Source organism: Melanaphis sacchari, unplaced genomic scaffold (assembly GCF_002803265.2).
Source record: "Melanaphis sacchari strain LSU unplaced genomic scaffold, SCAv2.0 Contig77_pilon_pilon, whole genome shotgun sequence".
NCBI lineage: Eukaryota > Metazoa > Arthropoda > Insecta > Hemiptera > Aphididae > Melanaphis > Melanaphis sacchari.
The window spans coordinates 1,129,560-1,147,188 of record NW_020271547.1 but is presented as its reverse complement, the minus strand read 5'-3'; the positions used below and the strand labels follow the sequence as shown (position 1 = coordinate 1,147,188).

General features: G+C 25.8%; 1 protein-coding gene across 1 annotated transcript in view; it reads left to right on the top strand.

Annotated features, from left to right (window-relative positions):
* LOC112601377 (peripheral-type benzodiazepine receptor-associated protein 1) overlaps nucleotides 1–17,629 on the top strand; it is a 38,730-nt gene that overhangs the window by 15,401 nt on the left and 5,700 nt on the right. The window contains 26 exon segments of the mRNA XM_025348984.1: nucleotides 227–325; nucleotides 3,745–3,834; nucleotides 3,919–3,987; nucleotides 4,073–4,231; nucleotides 4,307–4,475; nucleotides 4,674–4,766; nucleotides 4,866–5,024; nucleotides 5,235–5,339; nucleotides 6,083–6,186; nucleotides 6,244–6,454; nucleotides 6,519–6,645; nucleotides 6,719–6,821; nucleotides 8,913–9,093; nucleotides 9,184–9,267; nucleotides 9,939–10,129; nucleotides 11,005–11,254; nucleotides 13,117–13,251; nucleotides 13,536–13,544; nucleotides 13,952–14,128; nucleotides 14,222–14,382; nucleotides 14,538–14,691; nucleotides 14,748–14,910; nucleotides 14,972–15,215; nucleotides 15,783–15,887; nucleotides 16,753–16,875; nucleotides 17,244–17,577. Of these exon segments, the coding sequence (XP_025204769.1) occupies nucleotides 227–325; nucleotides 3,745–3,834; nucleotides 3,919–3,987; nucleotides 4,073–4,231; nucleotides 4,307–4,475; nucleotides 4,674–4,766; nucleotides 4,866–5,024; nucleotides 5,235–5,339; nucleotides 6,083–6,186; nucleotides 6,244–6,454; nucleotides 6,519–6,645; nucleotides 6,719–6,821; nucleotides 8,913–9,093; nucleotides 9,184–9,267; nucleotides 9,939–10,129; nucleotides 11,005–11,254; nucleotides 13,117–13,251; nucleotides 13,536–13,544; nucleotides 13,952–14,128; nucleotides 14,222–14,382; nucleotides 14,538–14,691; nucleotides 14,748–14,910; nucleotides 14,972–15,215; nucleotides 15,783–15,887; nucleotides 16,753–16,875; nucleotides 17,244–17,577 (3,799 nt within the window).

Below are 17,629 nucleotides of genomic sequence, written 5' to 3'. Positions count from 1 at the left end.
AGGTCAATGAAATAATATTTCTAAATCCGTTTAGTGAAATTGTGTTTAAAAAGAATATTTTTCACTTTGACCTACATACACAAAAGACATTTTTTTCTTAATTTTTCTGAACTCGCCACAATGTTATTTTTTTTTCGTATAAAGTGTCCGTAAAATATTTTAAACATTATATTTAGTGGTTAGTTAATAACGATTAAGCATGTGATAATAATTATTATTTTTTTAGGATGCCGATTATTATCATTGCGTAAAAAGTTGTGAACATAGTACTTCCCGTTTAAACAGTGACTCATCTGACAACGACGGCTCAACGGCTTTCGCACTGGTAAGTTTTCATTAATATTAAGTACTTAATTGTTGAGATGTGTTGAGATTTTAGAGGTTCCATAATTTTTACCGTTTTGCTATCATAAAAATACAGGACTTTGAAGTAATAATACTTAGAGAATTTCAAGTATTTTATGATAACTCAATTAGATTAGTTTCATATGTGACCTTTAGTTATTAGGTACTTTTAATAGCGATCATTTTCAACTGAAGCCTGTTATTTAAGAACTATTAAGGTATTTAGAGTTGATAACTTGTGTTTTTTATTAAAAATGTTTACAAAGTTTATTTAATATTAAAAAAAAAAAAATAATAATAAAATTAATATTAATAAAAATTGAAGAGCCAACCAAAAATATTTAAAGAACAAACTCTTGTAATGTCAAATACAAAGTTAACCTTTTTCCCGTTATGTAAATGCAAAGTAAAATTTATTTTATTAACAATCGTTAGTATTGCAACTTTAACGTTGAAAAAGATACAAAAGTGATGGTTTATATAAAAACACGGGTTTCTGCATATTAAGAAAATACCTGATTTTCTTCTGAAATATTTAAATAACAATAAAATTAAATAAATTTAGAGCAATAATAATGAGTCATATTTAAATAATTTGAGCCATTAATTCGTACTTTAGTATTTAAACACAATTTGTTAGAAATTATGTTCTAGCACAGTGATTTTATATTTAAACAAAGTAATACTTATTGTTTTATAATAATTTTCTAATTTTTCGGGGTCGATTTGTGTTCAGGGTATTTTTATAATCAACCATATTTTATTGTAACTACAAAGTTTTCATTTGCCATCTTTTATAGCAGTGTGTATGTATCTTAAAATTTACTTTTACGGTAGATCTGTAGATCTTTGTATTTGTTTCTACATTTAAACTATTTGCTTATTTTTTTTCTTTATATAGCCGTTTTTGATTAATTTTAAATCATCTTCATAATGGTTAAGACATAATTAACAAAAAAAATTGCCTTTAACTTCCACCGTTATTACTAGGCACATTTTGTCAACAGCGAAATTATGCTTTTAATTGATGGGTATTTGATAAATAGATGATTTTTATAACCTTAATGCAATCCTAGATTATAGCCAGCTCCTAAACGACATGTGTTTATTTGTTTTTCATGATTTTTCAAAACATTATATTAACTCCTTCAAACCACACATTTAGACCTAAAGTGTTTTAAAAATAAATTAACCATGGTCTATATCCATGTATTGATTAATTCGTTGACCTTATTTGTTTCACCTTGTGCAAAATCTTGAAAAGTAATCTGAAGTTCAGGCAACAAGTATATAGTGTGTAACTATTAATTTAATTATCATATCTATTAAATTATACCATGGAATCTCTGTTCAAAGAAAGTTGTTGCAACTAATAAATTAAGATTCAACTTTAACAGTAATTTTATTAAATGATATTTAAATTTTATTGGCGGTGCGTATAACGTTGAAAAATAAATTATAAGAATCGTTTTTTTTTCTAAAAAATATTTTATGAGAAATATATTTTGTCGGATTTTGTAAGAATTGTATTATTTGAAAAATATTTTCCATAAACTGTATTTCACAGAATCATAATATTTAGTCGGAAAAATCCTTGGTTGTAAACGTATTTTAAATTAATTATAATTTATTCTAGGAGCTAAATATTGTTGGAAATTAATTTTTACAGAAACGCGTTTTAATACAATTAAAAAAATAAATAGTTTCAATACAGAAGGTGTGACTGAAAGATCAGACAAATTAAATAACTATTAATAAATACTAAAAATAATACTATTTTTTAACTTTTTTTTTTTTTTATATACAATTTGCAGCAGACGTTTGCGCTACAAGTACAGTAACATTTTTTTTTTTTTCAGTAAAAACATTTATTTAAGTCAAGCAGTATGTTTTATAACTTTTTAAAATATCAATATTTTTTTAGAATAAAATTAATTTAAAACGTAACTTTTTCCAAAATGTTATTTTTGAGAATTTTTAGATATGAGTAAATCTTATACTATTATTCATATAATTTTCATATGTTTAACTTATATTATTTTTCATTTTTATTTGTCAGATCTTTCTATTACGAGTATAATCTGTATAAGTATTTCGATGAAAAATTTTCTCAATAGTAAATACGATTTTATCGAAATATTTTTTCTAACTAAATTTCACAACAATGATGAGCCAAAAATAAATGTTCTAACAAAATATAGCTCATATATTTTGCTGAAAATGTTTCATGGGATTATATTTTTTTGTTTCCCCCCTTCAATCTTTTTTTTTTTTTAAACGCTCTTTGTCTGATATTTGATACCTCATTTTATCTATCTTAAAATTTAGACAAAGAACTGCAATATTGGTTAATTATTTTATGAAACTATTTACCATAACTGTTTGTATTATAGAGAAATTATTAGAAAAATTAAGCGTAAATTGTATAATAAACTTTATATTGAATCATTTGTAATGATATATGTTCAATGTATTTAGTTTATTCTTTATCAGGAACAAAATCTTGACCTACTTATATATTGTTAAATATGTATGATATAAAAGAGAAAAACAATGAAACAAAAGAGGTTTTTACTAGTGTCTAATTAAATATGAAAAAATCTAGAACGTACATAATAATAATGAGAACGCCGGGGTTGGTTTAAAAGTGCTTTGTGTGTATTTATACACGTCATATACCTTAAAAGGTATAGGTAGGTCAATTTTGTTTTTTATTTATGTGATTTATCATATACACGGTAATATATCTCTTACTGAACAATTATTTGCTTAGCTACTTTAAAAATGATTAATTAAGATGGTCTAACACGCAAATTAATTTATTCTTTATAATATACTTATTGACTTTTTTTTAAGCAACGAGTAAATTAGTTTTATTAACCTAACCTAGTCACTATAATTTCAAAAAAATTACTAAATACATTGGATTTGTATGTTCGTAAGACCTTAAGAATAATTTATTATCTAGGGTTAATAGCGTAGTATACATTTTTAAGTTCTTAATAACTGAAAAGCTTGTTACAATATAATACTTTATTGTTTATTGTATTACATAAGTATTGTATTAAATATTTAATAAGAATAACTTTTGATTAGAAAATCTGCTGTATTTAATCCATTTACCCTACCTTTACTACTGGAGCAAAATGTATGTTATTTGTATTTTATTTTAAACTATTTGTTGATTAAATGAAGTTCGGAGTTTTAACTGTAATCGTTTGAAATGATAGTTAATTATTAATATAGGTCAATAAATTAAATATTAAATAGAAAAAAAACATTTTTTCGGTTCAAGTTGCATAACTTAGTTAGCATTATAGAAGATACGTACCTAATGTATATAATTAGTAGACGTAATTATGAGGTTTTTTCTGAAATCTATATTTCATTGTGTTACAGGAGGATCAACTAGTCAGAGTATTGGAAAAAAATACCGAGCTAACCATCCAAAATACAGATCTACATAAACAAGTATTGCAACTTCAACATGTGAGAAAATATAAATTTTAGTTAATATTTAAACATATAAATTCTTTGCATTTCTAATAAAAATTTCTAATTTTTTTTACTCAGGTGAAAAAAGGTTCCGGGCTGAACTCAGCCCGGGCAGATGCCGATCAAGAAATAGATGAGATCCTTAAGGCAAGTATTTATAGTGATTAGTATTTCAATTTGAAAAAATAAATATTATTTTTTGATCTTTATATTAAATTTTATGATACTTTAGCTTATGCAAGATGCGTCTGATAAAAAGAGAGCGTTGGAAAAAGATTATAAAGAATGCGTTATCAAGCTTCAAGATAAACAGCGTGAATTACAGTCCAGGCCATCTAATATCAACTATGCAGAAAAAACTAGACTGTGTGAAAATATTGAATCATTACAAGTAAAATACAATAAATTTATGACATAATTCCTAAATAATACATATTTTACATAGGATAAATTAATTTAATTTTAGTCTAAGATTCGAGAGTTGGAAAAGAAAATGGAATTAGAAAATGTAAAACAAGAAGAATTACAGTTGGAATTAGAACATCATAAAAAGTCTACACTAAGAACTTCATACAAGTCCATCGACTTAGCTTTGAACTCGCCCTCAGAATCTACTACATCTAGTGTAGAACTAAGTAAATTATATTTATACTTAATACTCGATAATAATACATTCTTGTAATAATAATATTATAAATAAAATTGTGATGTGTTATTAAATCTGTATGTATATATTATATAATATATACATATTTTAAAAATTCAATAACAATTACCGAAATGAATTAGTTCGTTAAACGATTATGTATATCAAATGTATTACTATTTCATAGGATCGAATTCTATGAACCATTCTTCTTTACCTGCGTCATTAGAGCACATGTATTCTACTGATCAGTTGAGACAACATAGATTACAATCTGCGGGTACGAATTAATATTATTTATTCAAATTAAATTTATAAAAAAAAAGTTACGCTATAAAATATGAAAGAAAAAACACTTTAATTAATTTCCATTACACAGGAGATGTATTGGATACAATTAATATCAATAAACCAGTATTATCAAGTATTACGGGTGGTAGAGCATCTACTTTGCCTTCAGAAATTGATCGTATAATGGCAAAAATAGACCAAGACAATAGAGTATTAGCTGAGCTAGATAAGACAAGATCTACTATAGGTAAGAATAACAATAAATTTCATAAATTGCATAAAATTGTAAATATAAAATACAGGATGTTTAATATATATGTGAATTTTTTTAAACTTAAATTACATAATCTGTTTATTCATCAATCAAAATATGAATTATTAGTTTTAAATTTAACTATATATATTGAACACCTTGAATGCGTATATATATATAAAAAAATAAAATAAAATAAAACAGTTGCCGGGGGTCCTGGGCAAACAGCACCGCTGCATAAAGTCAAAATAAAAAGTGATAAAACGGAATCAAACACAGCACCGCTTCGGTCGTGCTTGAAAAAACGCAGTAAGTCATGGACAGAAATAAAAAAAAAAAAAGCCTTTCTTATAGTTCAAAGAGTAGTTCATTAGATAATTAAAATTAATTTGAAAGTTAATTATTCATCAATAAGGAAATAGTCAAATAAGCATAACTTATAACCAATAGGTAATTTGACAAAATACATTCAATATGATGTTTAGATTTTTGATTAGCACTGACGCTTATTTGTATATATATATAATATATACTATTACATATCATTTATTTTAATATAATTATTTAGACTACAATTATATAATTATATCATAGCATTATAGCACAATATAAATAGTTAGAGCCTAAGTATTTACGGTGATTAGTTTTACGTGCATTATGATTATATATGTAAGCATAATAAGTATGCATCCTACAAAACACATTATTAATAAAATTAATGTGGTCCATGTGCTTATACATTCCTGCTAAAATTATTACTAGAATAATTATTTTATTCAATATTTTGCAAACTAATTTTGACTACATTAGCCGATAATGCAATCAATTTATTAACTTTATAGCATATATAATATAATATGCATGAGTTTAGTCAATGCCAAATTTAACATAATAATTATTCTATAGAAATTATTCCTATTTATATTTCAGTCAATTGAATTGCTAGTATAATATTTTTTTTTTAGTAATTTTAATCTAATTTTTGGAAGTAGGTTAAGATATATATAGTATGTTGTATTTGTGTTTAAATCTACTTTTTTGGCATATTCTAGGTTTGCCAACTGCTGGTATACTGACACCTTCTTCGAGTTCAATACAAGATCCAAATTATGCCTTAGCTTCTGCACCATCGCATATAAATTACCCATACACAGAGGTATGTCTAATATTTTGTAACCAAATAGTTTTTCACATTATATTTTATCATATAAAGCTTTATCGCGTGGCCCCTGGTCATCTGACACAGACATATCAACCCTTATCCATTGGCACATCGGTATTGCCAACGGTAGGACCGCTTACTACTACGACTCCAGCAATGGATTCTGTCTTATTGGCTACTGGACAGCAATCAAGAATTCAACCCAAAGGACGGATTATGCCGGCAATTCCCAGTATGATCAACGCTCAACAAGATATCGATTGTGAGTGGTTATTTTCAATTTTGCCATGATAAAACTTATCACTAAAAATTTAATTTTTATGTAGACCAAAATAACATAATTAACGACGCATTAGGGTTAAGTATAGATTCAACGAAACGTATTGGAGAAAGACGAATGCCAGACATGTTGGATATACCAGGAAAAGGACAATGTTATGTTTATTGTGCGAGGTAAATCAAATAAGTTGAATAAATACTAAAATGGTATATTTATTTTATATTATGATTTAATATTTAATTGCAGGTATACTTATGATCCTTTCTATTGTTCACCTAATGAAAATTTCGAAGAAGAACTTCCAATTACTGCAGGGGATTATATTTTAGTATGGGGTAATAAAGACGAGGTACGTTTCAATATTATAATCATATTTTAAATTTAAACCAAATCGATGAATATATCGTTTTTTTAAATACAATATAATTTCCATTTGTTTATTTTACTAAAATTTAAAAAAAAAAATTTAGAATTCGTATATATATTTTTATGAGTAATTTAATTTCAATTTTCGATAACATAGTCATTTACATGTAGAATAACTATTTTTGATAGTTTAAATCCTAACCTATAATTCTTAAAATATTTGCTGAAGAAATTAAGAACTCTCTACTGTTACTTAAATAATCATTTTCCATATACTACGAGTTTTTAAAATATATAGAATAATTTTAAGCTAATAAAATAACATTTGAAACTTACGAATGTCTTTACTTTTATTATGACATATTTATAAAAATATTTAGGTATCTATATTAAGATTTGAAAATTTGGTACAATGTTTCTCACAAGTATTTTTTCAAAAGTATCAAAAAAAAGAATTGCACGTTCTTTTACATAAATATTCAATATGACCATTTAAAAAAATAACGATTGAAGTTATTAAAATTAAATTATTTATTATAAATTGATAGTATTTGCTCCTATGTTCCTACCTTTTTACTAAACAAAATCGAGATTTCTGAGTATTAAGATTAATTTTTAGCTATTTCTTTCATCAACATTATTCTTTACTTGATTATAACTTATAACTTAATAACCTAATATAGGTGTTCGGGATACCAGAACATAATAAAATTGCTTTAAATTAGTCTAAATATTTTGAAATCATTGTATATAGAATCTAATAATAATAAACATAGGTAGGTTATGATAAAAACTTTAAAATCCAAAAATATTATATTTTTTAAGTTACACAAAATTAACTAAGTCGTTTTAAAATTTGATCAGTGTAATGTGTTTTTGTTTATTTTATTTTTTATGTCTCTTTTTATTATTTGAAAAAGTCTATGTCGTAAAAGATTAGATCTAATTGGTAGTTCGAGGGATTAAAAGCTAAAAATTTTCTATAGATATAAAAAAAAAAAAAAACTTGAAAACAAAAAGAAAACCCCGAGAATCTTTCACAAAAATAATTGTCTTTCTTTATTAGATTTAAAAAAATAAATAACTGTAGACTTGATATTTTTACTAAATATTCATAAATCACCAAATTTAAACTATTTTGTAGTATTTTTTGTAGATTTTTCATAATTTTATTATTTTATATTGAGACCAATAAATTAAAAAATATATGGGTACAATTTTTTTTATAGACATCTGAAGTTCTAATTCAGACAAGCCCAAACATATTTAAACGAAGAATAATGATTTTAATTAATTTGTTATAATTTAAAAATATTGTTAGTGAAAACTTTATCAACTGTTATTTTAAATTTCGTAAAGACTATTAAATTTCCAAATTATTTAGAATAATTTTAATCTATTGCTTTTTTACTTCATTATCCTACTCACACTTTATACTATAAGAATCAGTATTAACTTAAAAAAGAATAACAATAATACACGATATAAATATTAAATACATACTATGATCATAATTAAATATTAATAATGTAACAAATACAATATTTTTGTCATCAATTACTTCAACCTATTATTTATTTTAATTGTAATATAAATAACTATATGCAGTGGAAAATCATACAGAAAATATTTATATATATATATTGCATTAAATTAATAAAAAAATTAATTTTAAATGTTTATTAATAGCTTGAAAAAAACTTGAGTGTTTGAAATTTTACTAAATGATAGTATAAATATTTAAAAAATTTTTGAAGTATGTACGGTCGGTCATTCGCTTTTAAATTAAAATAAAATAACAAAATTGATTTTTTTAAAAATTAATATTGTGTAAATACTTGTGTTTTTCGTAATTTTTTTTTTTAGTTGTTCTTGATTAATAACAAAAATATTAACAATTTTGAGTTACTAATACATTCGTTGGATACATTTTATATATGCCTGTTATAGTTATACTGGTATACTGCTAACATTATGAGGATTAAGTTAGGTTATGTTAAAATGTTATACTATATAGTACAAAATATATGTAGTTTTTATATAACAATAATTGTATACTATGTTTTGGAAATAGGATGGGTTTTTTGATGGTGAGCTTTTAGATGGAAGACGTGGATTAGTGCCTTCAAATTATGTACAACAGCTATACGGTAGAGATCTTGAAGATTTCTATCAATCTATGGTAGTCAGACTTAGAGAATGTGACGATAGTGCGACAACTACGGTTCCTCAAAATATTGAATACATGCTTCCAGGTGAAAAAAAAAATAAAAAAAATATTATTGGTCACTTAAAATGAAAACTATTAATAATTAAATACTGTATGTTTTTGAAAAACTTAACAGATGAACAAATGAAGAGACTAGCTCAACAAGAGTATAATAATATGTTAGAAGAATTACAAGAAGACGATAACGTCGATGACGATGGTGAGATTTTAAAAATTATTTTCTTATAATTGAATTCTGTTTTCAGCTTTTTATTTATTCTTATATTATATTAAAAATCTCTTAACATACAAATTCAGATAGACATTTGACCAAATATGGCAATAGGCATAGGAGTAAATTGCTTGCTAATAGGAAAGTATAAAATTAAATTATAAAGTATATTATTAAGTTTGCAGTAATGTTATAATTTCAATTTTTCTTTAAGTTTTAAAAGAGGAATTAGTTATAATTATTAGAGCTTTATAGATTTTTAGATTATGTGTGGACTGTGGGTAATATGTCTTATCAAATTAAATAATTATAAGTTTTAAATTTTGATATATTCTTACCTAAACTGGAGCTAGAAAACCTTTAATGTGAAAATTCCGTAAATAGATTGTTTTAAGAATAATTTTATAATAAAGCATTCAATTTCATTATATTTTTATTCAATAGTTTCAAGTGGTATGTTTTGTTTTAACAATTATAAAAAGTCAATAGGAGAAAAATTATTAGTAATTTTATAATTCAAAAATATTAATATATGGTGGTGGCTGAATATTCTAGACTAGTGCATGTAGAGCTAGCGTAGAGTAATAGCGTCTTGTTTTGGGGGGGAAATTGTTTTTCCGGGACATCGTCACTGTTAGACATGTTCTTCTCGCTGCTAGTACCGGCACCGAAGCAGCTGACATTGGAAAGGCAGTTGAACAAAAGCGTGTTGATTGGTTGGAATGCACCTTCTTCTGAAGAAGGTTGTTTGCCAGATTCATATCATGTATACGTAGATGGAAATTTGAAAACAACTATTAAAGCTACAGAAAGAACCAGAGCTTTAGTTGAAGGAGTTGACTCAAACAAGGTAATTATATAGCTATGTACTTATAGATCATTTTGTGTTAAGTAAAATTTTCTTAGATTTTTTAAAACCAATGAACAATACATCATAACTCTATTTCTACAAAATGAATGTATCCATCTAACTTATTATTTATTTAAGTAATTGTGTAATCCAACAAAAAACGGCTTTTTCTTTAATGTTTATACTGTTGTAATCAGGCGCGTGTACAAGGGGGGAGGGTCTAAGGGTTCACCCCACTCCCTCACCACCGAAATTTCAGGAAATAAGTTTTATCGTAATATGAATTACATTCTCGTTTAGTACTATCTACAATTGTCAATCGGACCAAAAACTTCTTGTTAGGCTATACGTTAGGTTAGATTATATAAGAATAACATTATACCATTCCCCCCCCCCCCCCCCCCCCAAATATTTTTTTGTGTACGTGTCTGGTAGAAATATTATGTACTAATATATATAACATATATGTAATATGTATAAGTATAATTAGGTATATTCGTAAAAATATATAATCGTATAAACAATGATCTTAACGATTAAAGACAGTGTCATAACTTATTGATTCGAATCGCAATACGTCTTTGATGCTCTATGTTAGAATTATTATTAATGTAGATAGGTACTTGTTTAATGATTGTACTTCATGTTTTGAAGTTGACTATAGTTTTCTAGTATCTATGTTTTTTTAATATCATTATCTAAATATTGAATTATTTATAATATTATCTGTAGAATATAATTTTTTAATGCACCATTTTTGTGAGATATATAATATCTTACTAAACATATTTCTAAAATTTTATGGCTTTCTTGTTTATTTCTTAATACAATAATTAAATTGTATTTTAAGTATTATTACATTTTATGGTTTTCAGCCACATAGAATCAGTGTAAGATCTGTAACAGCTAATAGAAGAACATCTAGAGATGCTGCTTGTACAATGGTTATTGGTAAGGAAAAAGAGTTGCCATTACGACCATCACATGTAAAGGCTAGCCAAGTAACGTCCACATCTGCTGTTATATCGTGGTTGCCAAGCAATAGTAATTTTCAACATGTGGTTTGCGTTAATAATGTTGAACTCAGAACTGTCAAACCTGGTGTTTACAAACATACAATAACAGGTAAAATTAATTTTTTTTAGTATGTAGGACATGTAGGTACTATATACACATCATCAAAAATTTGCATATGGCTTTTATAGTTAACCAAATATCATAAAAATTGTATAATATGTGTTGTATTTTAATTAAATTTATTTCTAAAAGTTATATTGAATATTATAGTGGTAGATAAATACATAACGGCATGTGCTCGTTAGTTGTGTCTTACAAAGAAATTTGTAAAATAATTATTCTTGAAAAATAAAACCATCATGTTGTAGAATACATTGTGTAATACAGAGATGACAGATGTTAACAATTATTTTCCATAATAATATACGTTAATTTTAGAGATCATAATTAATATTTTTAGCAAAGAAAAGAATGATGAGACTTACAATTTTATAATTGACAATGAAATTCTTTTGTTTTATATTTATTGAGTTATGCTATTATTATACCAATTTTATACCAACATGGATGATGAGTTAAAGGAGTTGTAGAAAATAATATAGTTTCTTTCTAGAAGGGGACACGGAAACTGATGTTTAAAAAGATTTTTTTCTATATTATTAATTATTTAAGGTCACAGGAAACTCATCGAAAAAATTGAAGGAGATTTTAAAGGCATATTAATTAATAGCTTGGTAAAGTGTGTCATTAAATGCCATAGAAGCGTCACGAACAGTGTAGAGTGAAAACGGATTTTACAGTCAAAAGAACTTAGAAGTTTCTACGTAGAAGTGAAATCAGCGTATTTTAAGTCATGGAATGTATGGGTGCTTTGAGGCTTAAAGAAAGATCAGAGAAGGTAAGATGAAAAAAATGAGTTAAAGAAGAATTGCGTAATTGTTAAGGTACTTTATGATTGTTAATCTGAATAAAGTTAAGACATAAGAATGAATAAATAAGATGGAAAGAAATGGCTAACATGGTACCAGATGCATTAAGACCTAAGTAATCTTTACACCTGTTAATATGTGATATATTATAATCTCTAAAAAGAAAGACTAAGGAATTGTAAACTGACTAAAATTTTGTTCTATAGAAAAATTTTAAGTTTTATATACTGAAAGAGTAGTTTTGATAACAAATAAGCTGTTCCATACAATTAATATCAATACTAATCTTGGTAGAGTTAAATGAAAATTTGACAGCAATATGGACACCATAATAGTTTTGTTCTGTAAAAATATGGAGACATCATATTTAAGGTCGATCAATTAAATTTTAATGTTGAACATATTATGATGAAAAATTTTTAAACAAATCTTAGAAAGTATAATTGCATGACTTAATCATATAGCTATTATTCTTAGCAATAGAATGGGTATCGGGAATACTTATATTGGTAAGAATATTATTATGTTTGTTGGTAAATTTGAAAAAATACTTGAAACTAGATTTAGAACGGGTGCAGTAGATACAACTTGAGTTAGGACAAAACTAATATGTTGGCAGTAAACTTATGTTACGATTAATATATTAAAAATACATAATAACACTTATAAAAATGTTTAGTAAAAAAATATATCACTTTGTAGTAACTAAAAAACTTACACTTTATTTGTTCAACGAAGTTTTTATGTCGTCGTTAATTTCTCTAAAATTTATAAACATTTTTAATAAAATAATTATACATATTGTAGTAACTAAAAAATTAACGTTTATTTGCTTAAATAAATTTAAAATATAACCAATAGTAATAAAAAAATACATAATAAATTATCTAAGATCAGATAATTGTCCTTTATAGATCAATTTTCTTTAATTTAATACAAGTTAAATAAATGTGATTTTTCTTAATCATATCAAAGCATTTATAATAATATAAATAATTAAATACATTTTTAAGTATATTAGTTCGTGGGTTTTGTTTATAGGTTTGGTGCCTAATACATTATACAGAGTAACAGTTAGTGCTAAGACGTTACGTGCACCGACGTTCGATCAAAAAAGGACTTCTACCTCTATGGAAAAATTTTCTACGCACATAAATTTTAAAACGCTGCCTAAAGGTAAACAATTTTGAATTGATGTTTCATATAACAATCGGACATGAGATTTATAATTACTGCTATGTACCCATTGTTACTTTTTTTTATTGAAAAAATAATGTGTTGGCTTTGCGAAGTTGAAAAATAACTTGAGTCGGTTTTACCGAATGAAGTTAATTTATTCAACGGCAACATTTTATTTTAAATCACATTCATCTAATAAATATTGTTTAATAATGATATATGCAAATTGTAATTCTTTGCTTGTTTTCTTTATTGTATCGTGCTTGCATGTTTGCATACAGGCTGCAAAGGTAGATAATACATCATTTTATATTTTTGTAGAATATATTTGTTATAAATTACAAAAAAAAAATAAATTATTTAAAGAAAAAAGTGTTATTTCATCTTATTATTTTTTAATATCCATTGTTTTTATTTAAAGATAAATAAATTCTTTCAATTTTTGGATTTAAAAAATAAAATTAATCTCCTATTACTTAACATTTCATTTTTATGTATTTTAAAGTATCAGTCTACTCAAAAATATTCAAATATTCTAGTCATGAGATTTTAAGTTTATGAATAATAATTAATTATAAAAAAAAAAAATTTCTTATTTATTTTTTGCAACATTTTTTTTCTTTAAATTTTTTTTTGTATTTAACGTTATTTTTTAGTGAATGCTTTATCATATGTTAATTTACAATGTCATTTTTAGGACTCCCAGATCCACCTTCAGAAGTACAAGTAGAATCAGGACCACAAGATGGAACTTTGTTAGTAACATGGCTTCCAGTGACTACCACACTCAGTGACCCCTCTAACCGTGGTCATATAACAGGTTATGCTGTTTATGCAGATGGAAAAAAAGTGTCAGATATTGATAGTCCAACTGGTTAGAATTCATATTCATAATACATTGAATCTTATAATTTAAAATATTTTTGTTAAAACATAATATAACTTTGATTCATATAATGATTTTCAGGCGATCATGCTTTAATCGATATTACTCAACTGCTCAGTCTTAACCCCAGACAAGTAACTGTACGAACTAAATCTAGGGATAACCAGTCTACTGATAGCAATCCAGTTTTGATACCCGGTGCAAAAAATAAATCACCTCATCATCACAATCATCATCATAAAGTAAGCAATTTAAGTAACAATAAACAAAATAATAATACGTAATAATAATAATTAATGGTATTTCTTTATTGATCTTACTATCTTTGGTTATATTTAAAAAACTTAAAATGTATGTTAAGGTTAACTTAATCTAACCATATTTAAATATACTTTAGCAAGACGAAGACAAACGAATTAAATATGGATCTGCAGTACCAAATCACATGAGACCGCAACGAAATGCTTATGGCCAGGTAATCGTGGATACGGAAACAGAAAATCTTAGTGATAAAGAAATATTCCCCGGACAAATAAACATACCATCGATAGGTATGTATTAAATTATATTAAACTTTTCATAATCTTCAAATAATACATTTGGACAGAAGTTACGAAAGATTTTGCTGGAGAGGGAAATTATAGTGAAGAGGAGTTTATGGAAAATGGAAGAGGAGCAAGGCGTGCTCCTTCAGCTCACCCACACAGGCCTGCAGCGCCCACTCCAAGGTCTAAACCTCCTCACCACGGTCGTCATCATTATGATGAAAGGTATTTTAGAACTAATTATTGTGATATACAATAAAAACATTTTTATTTTTTATATTTATAGAGAGCAGTTTTATCAAAACGAGAAACAAGTAGAACCTAGAATAAAACACGTTAGTGGTAGTGTAGATCAAAGAACTTACAGAGGAAGAGTTTCTGATCCTAGACAGACTGCTTATCAGAAGACACCTAGAGACAAACGACCTAGATGGGTAGTGGCTATTTATGACTATGACCCAACTACTATGTCTCCTAATCCAGATGTTTGTGATGAAGAATTACCATTTAAAGAGGGAGAACATATAAAGGTTTGCTATTATATTACATAATGAAACATGTATGCAAGTATTAAATATATTTGTTTATATAAAAATTAATATCATAACCCCGAGAATATTATTTATATTCCAAATAGTTAAAGCTTTTATTAAAATATGTAGTGCCAAATAAAAAAACTAAATAGTGGATATTAGGTTATTAACTAATTGTATTGGATATTGGTATAATTTGATTTAAGTGTAATAGTTTAGTTATTTTTGAGCAAATATATTGAAATATGTCTTTACCTGGAAAAGTAAACAACAATAATAGGTTATAAAATGAGACCGCAAATTTTTCACATGATTTAGTGAATGGTGCCATAAAAATAATTTCTAGAACATAATTTAAAATCGAACCCATGCGACGTTATGGGTGTATTATTGTATTATAATATATATTTATATGAGATATAATCTTATTTAATACCTTAATTTTTTAGGGATGAAAGTTAATTATATAAAACTAGATATATCAAAAATATAGTTCTAGGTTATTAACATCGTTCAGTTTAAGTGAACTAATTTATATATAAAATAATTTTTTAATCATTGTAGATATATGGAGATAAAGATCCGGATGGTTTTTATTGGGGTGAAAGTAGAGGAAGATTTGGTTACGTTCCTCATAATATGGTCATGGAATTATCAGATATGCAAAAGGTAAATGTTTATAATTTTCTCTATGAAGACTAAATCCATGATTATTCGTTTGTTATATTATTAAATAAGAAGTTGTGATATATATATATATATATTTATATAAATAATATAGTTTAAAATGTAATGTAATGTTACGATTTTTTTTTTTTTTTAACTGTCTTACAAAACCTTGTTTTGTTCACAAAATCCCGTTTTATTATTATTTTTTTTTTTTTTTGTTTTTTTTTTCTAATTGGTTTGACAAATATTGAAAATTTTAAATTTTGTTCTCTATAAGTACCATTAAGATCCATTAAACCATTTCAAAGATGAAGATGAAAGCATTGTTTTTATTATCTATCATGTAGACAAACAAAAATAACACACAAAACTGTAAATTAATACATTCATTAATATGCTCAGAATTTAAAATAAAATATTATAGGTTTGATATTGAATGCCGAAAGTATAATGATGATATATTTTTTATAAATTAAAGCAAAGGGGATTTCAATATTAATCCATTCTAAAATTATTTTATTTAAAAAAAAAAAAAAATGGAATTATGTTTGTAAGATTATTGAAAAAAGTAATGTAAAATAATGCATGTTATACTCCTGTTCAATGATAGTTCGATTTGTATTTTTGTAAGACAACACAAATAGTATCATTTGCTGCCCCAGGTTTAAATAAGAAAAGTAAACTAAGTAAAGTAAGTTGGGTTTGGTCCAAATGTATTCCATCTCTTCTCAATTACTTTATCGAATTCCAATGTTATGTTAATAATGCTAAATATTTCTAATAGGCTCTGTGATAATAGCAACTAGATTTACTTTGATTGTTTAATTATACTATAAGTTTAATATTTTATTGCATTTTTTTAAAGAATCAAGATCCTAGGAATAGAAAAGATGATCGTTGGATTGATCCGTATTCGGGTCCTGTAAAAAAAATGGTGGCGCTATATGATTATGATCCTACAGAAAATTCACCAAATGTAGATGGAGACGTAAGTCAATAATACTAATAATTTTTGGATAGATAGCTAATATTTTAATGTAACATAATTATATTGATATATTGTAACCATAAGTTGGTCGTAAAAATGTCGTGATTTTTATATAATATGTTTATTAATTAAAACTGTTTTATATGTGTCATAGTTAATATGTGATAGTTAATTATACATTAGGAGGTATAATTTACAAAGTTTTGCATTAAACTAACCATGTTGAATGTAAAATACAAATAATTTTATTCTCTTTTTAGTTAAATAAATTAGATAATATAGATTACTGACATATCATGAATATCTATCAGATAGATATAAAGATATTAAATACAATGTGTTTTTATTTTATTTTTTATTTATTTCAGCAAGTGGAACTACATTTCAAAATGGGTCAGACCATTTTCATTTATGGGGAAATGGACGATGATGGTTTTTATAGAGGTGAGTGCAACGGAGTCCGGGGTCTAGTACCTTCAAACTTCTTGGTAGAGGTAGGCACAGAGTATGCTGATGGAGACGGTGTAGGACCACTACAACCCAAAGGCCAACGGCAATCACAGCATCACCAACAGCAGCAACAACAACACCAACAACAGCAGCAGCAGCAACACCAGCAACAGGATATGAGAGGACACGGCCCAGGCGCTCGTGGTCCACCACCCCCTCCTCGAGGCATAGATCAGCCACTTAAACGTAAAGGTACGCATCTCCGAAAATCTTATCCTCTGCCCTTTAATCATAGTCAACATAT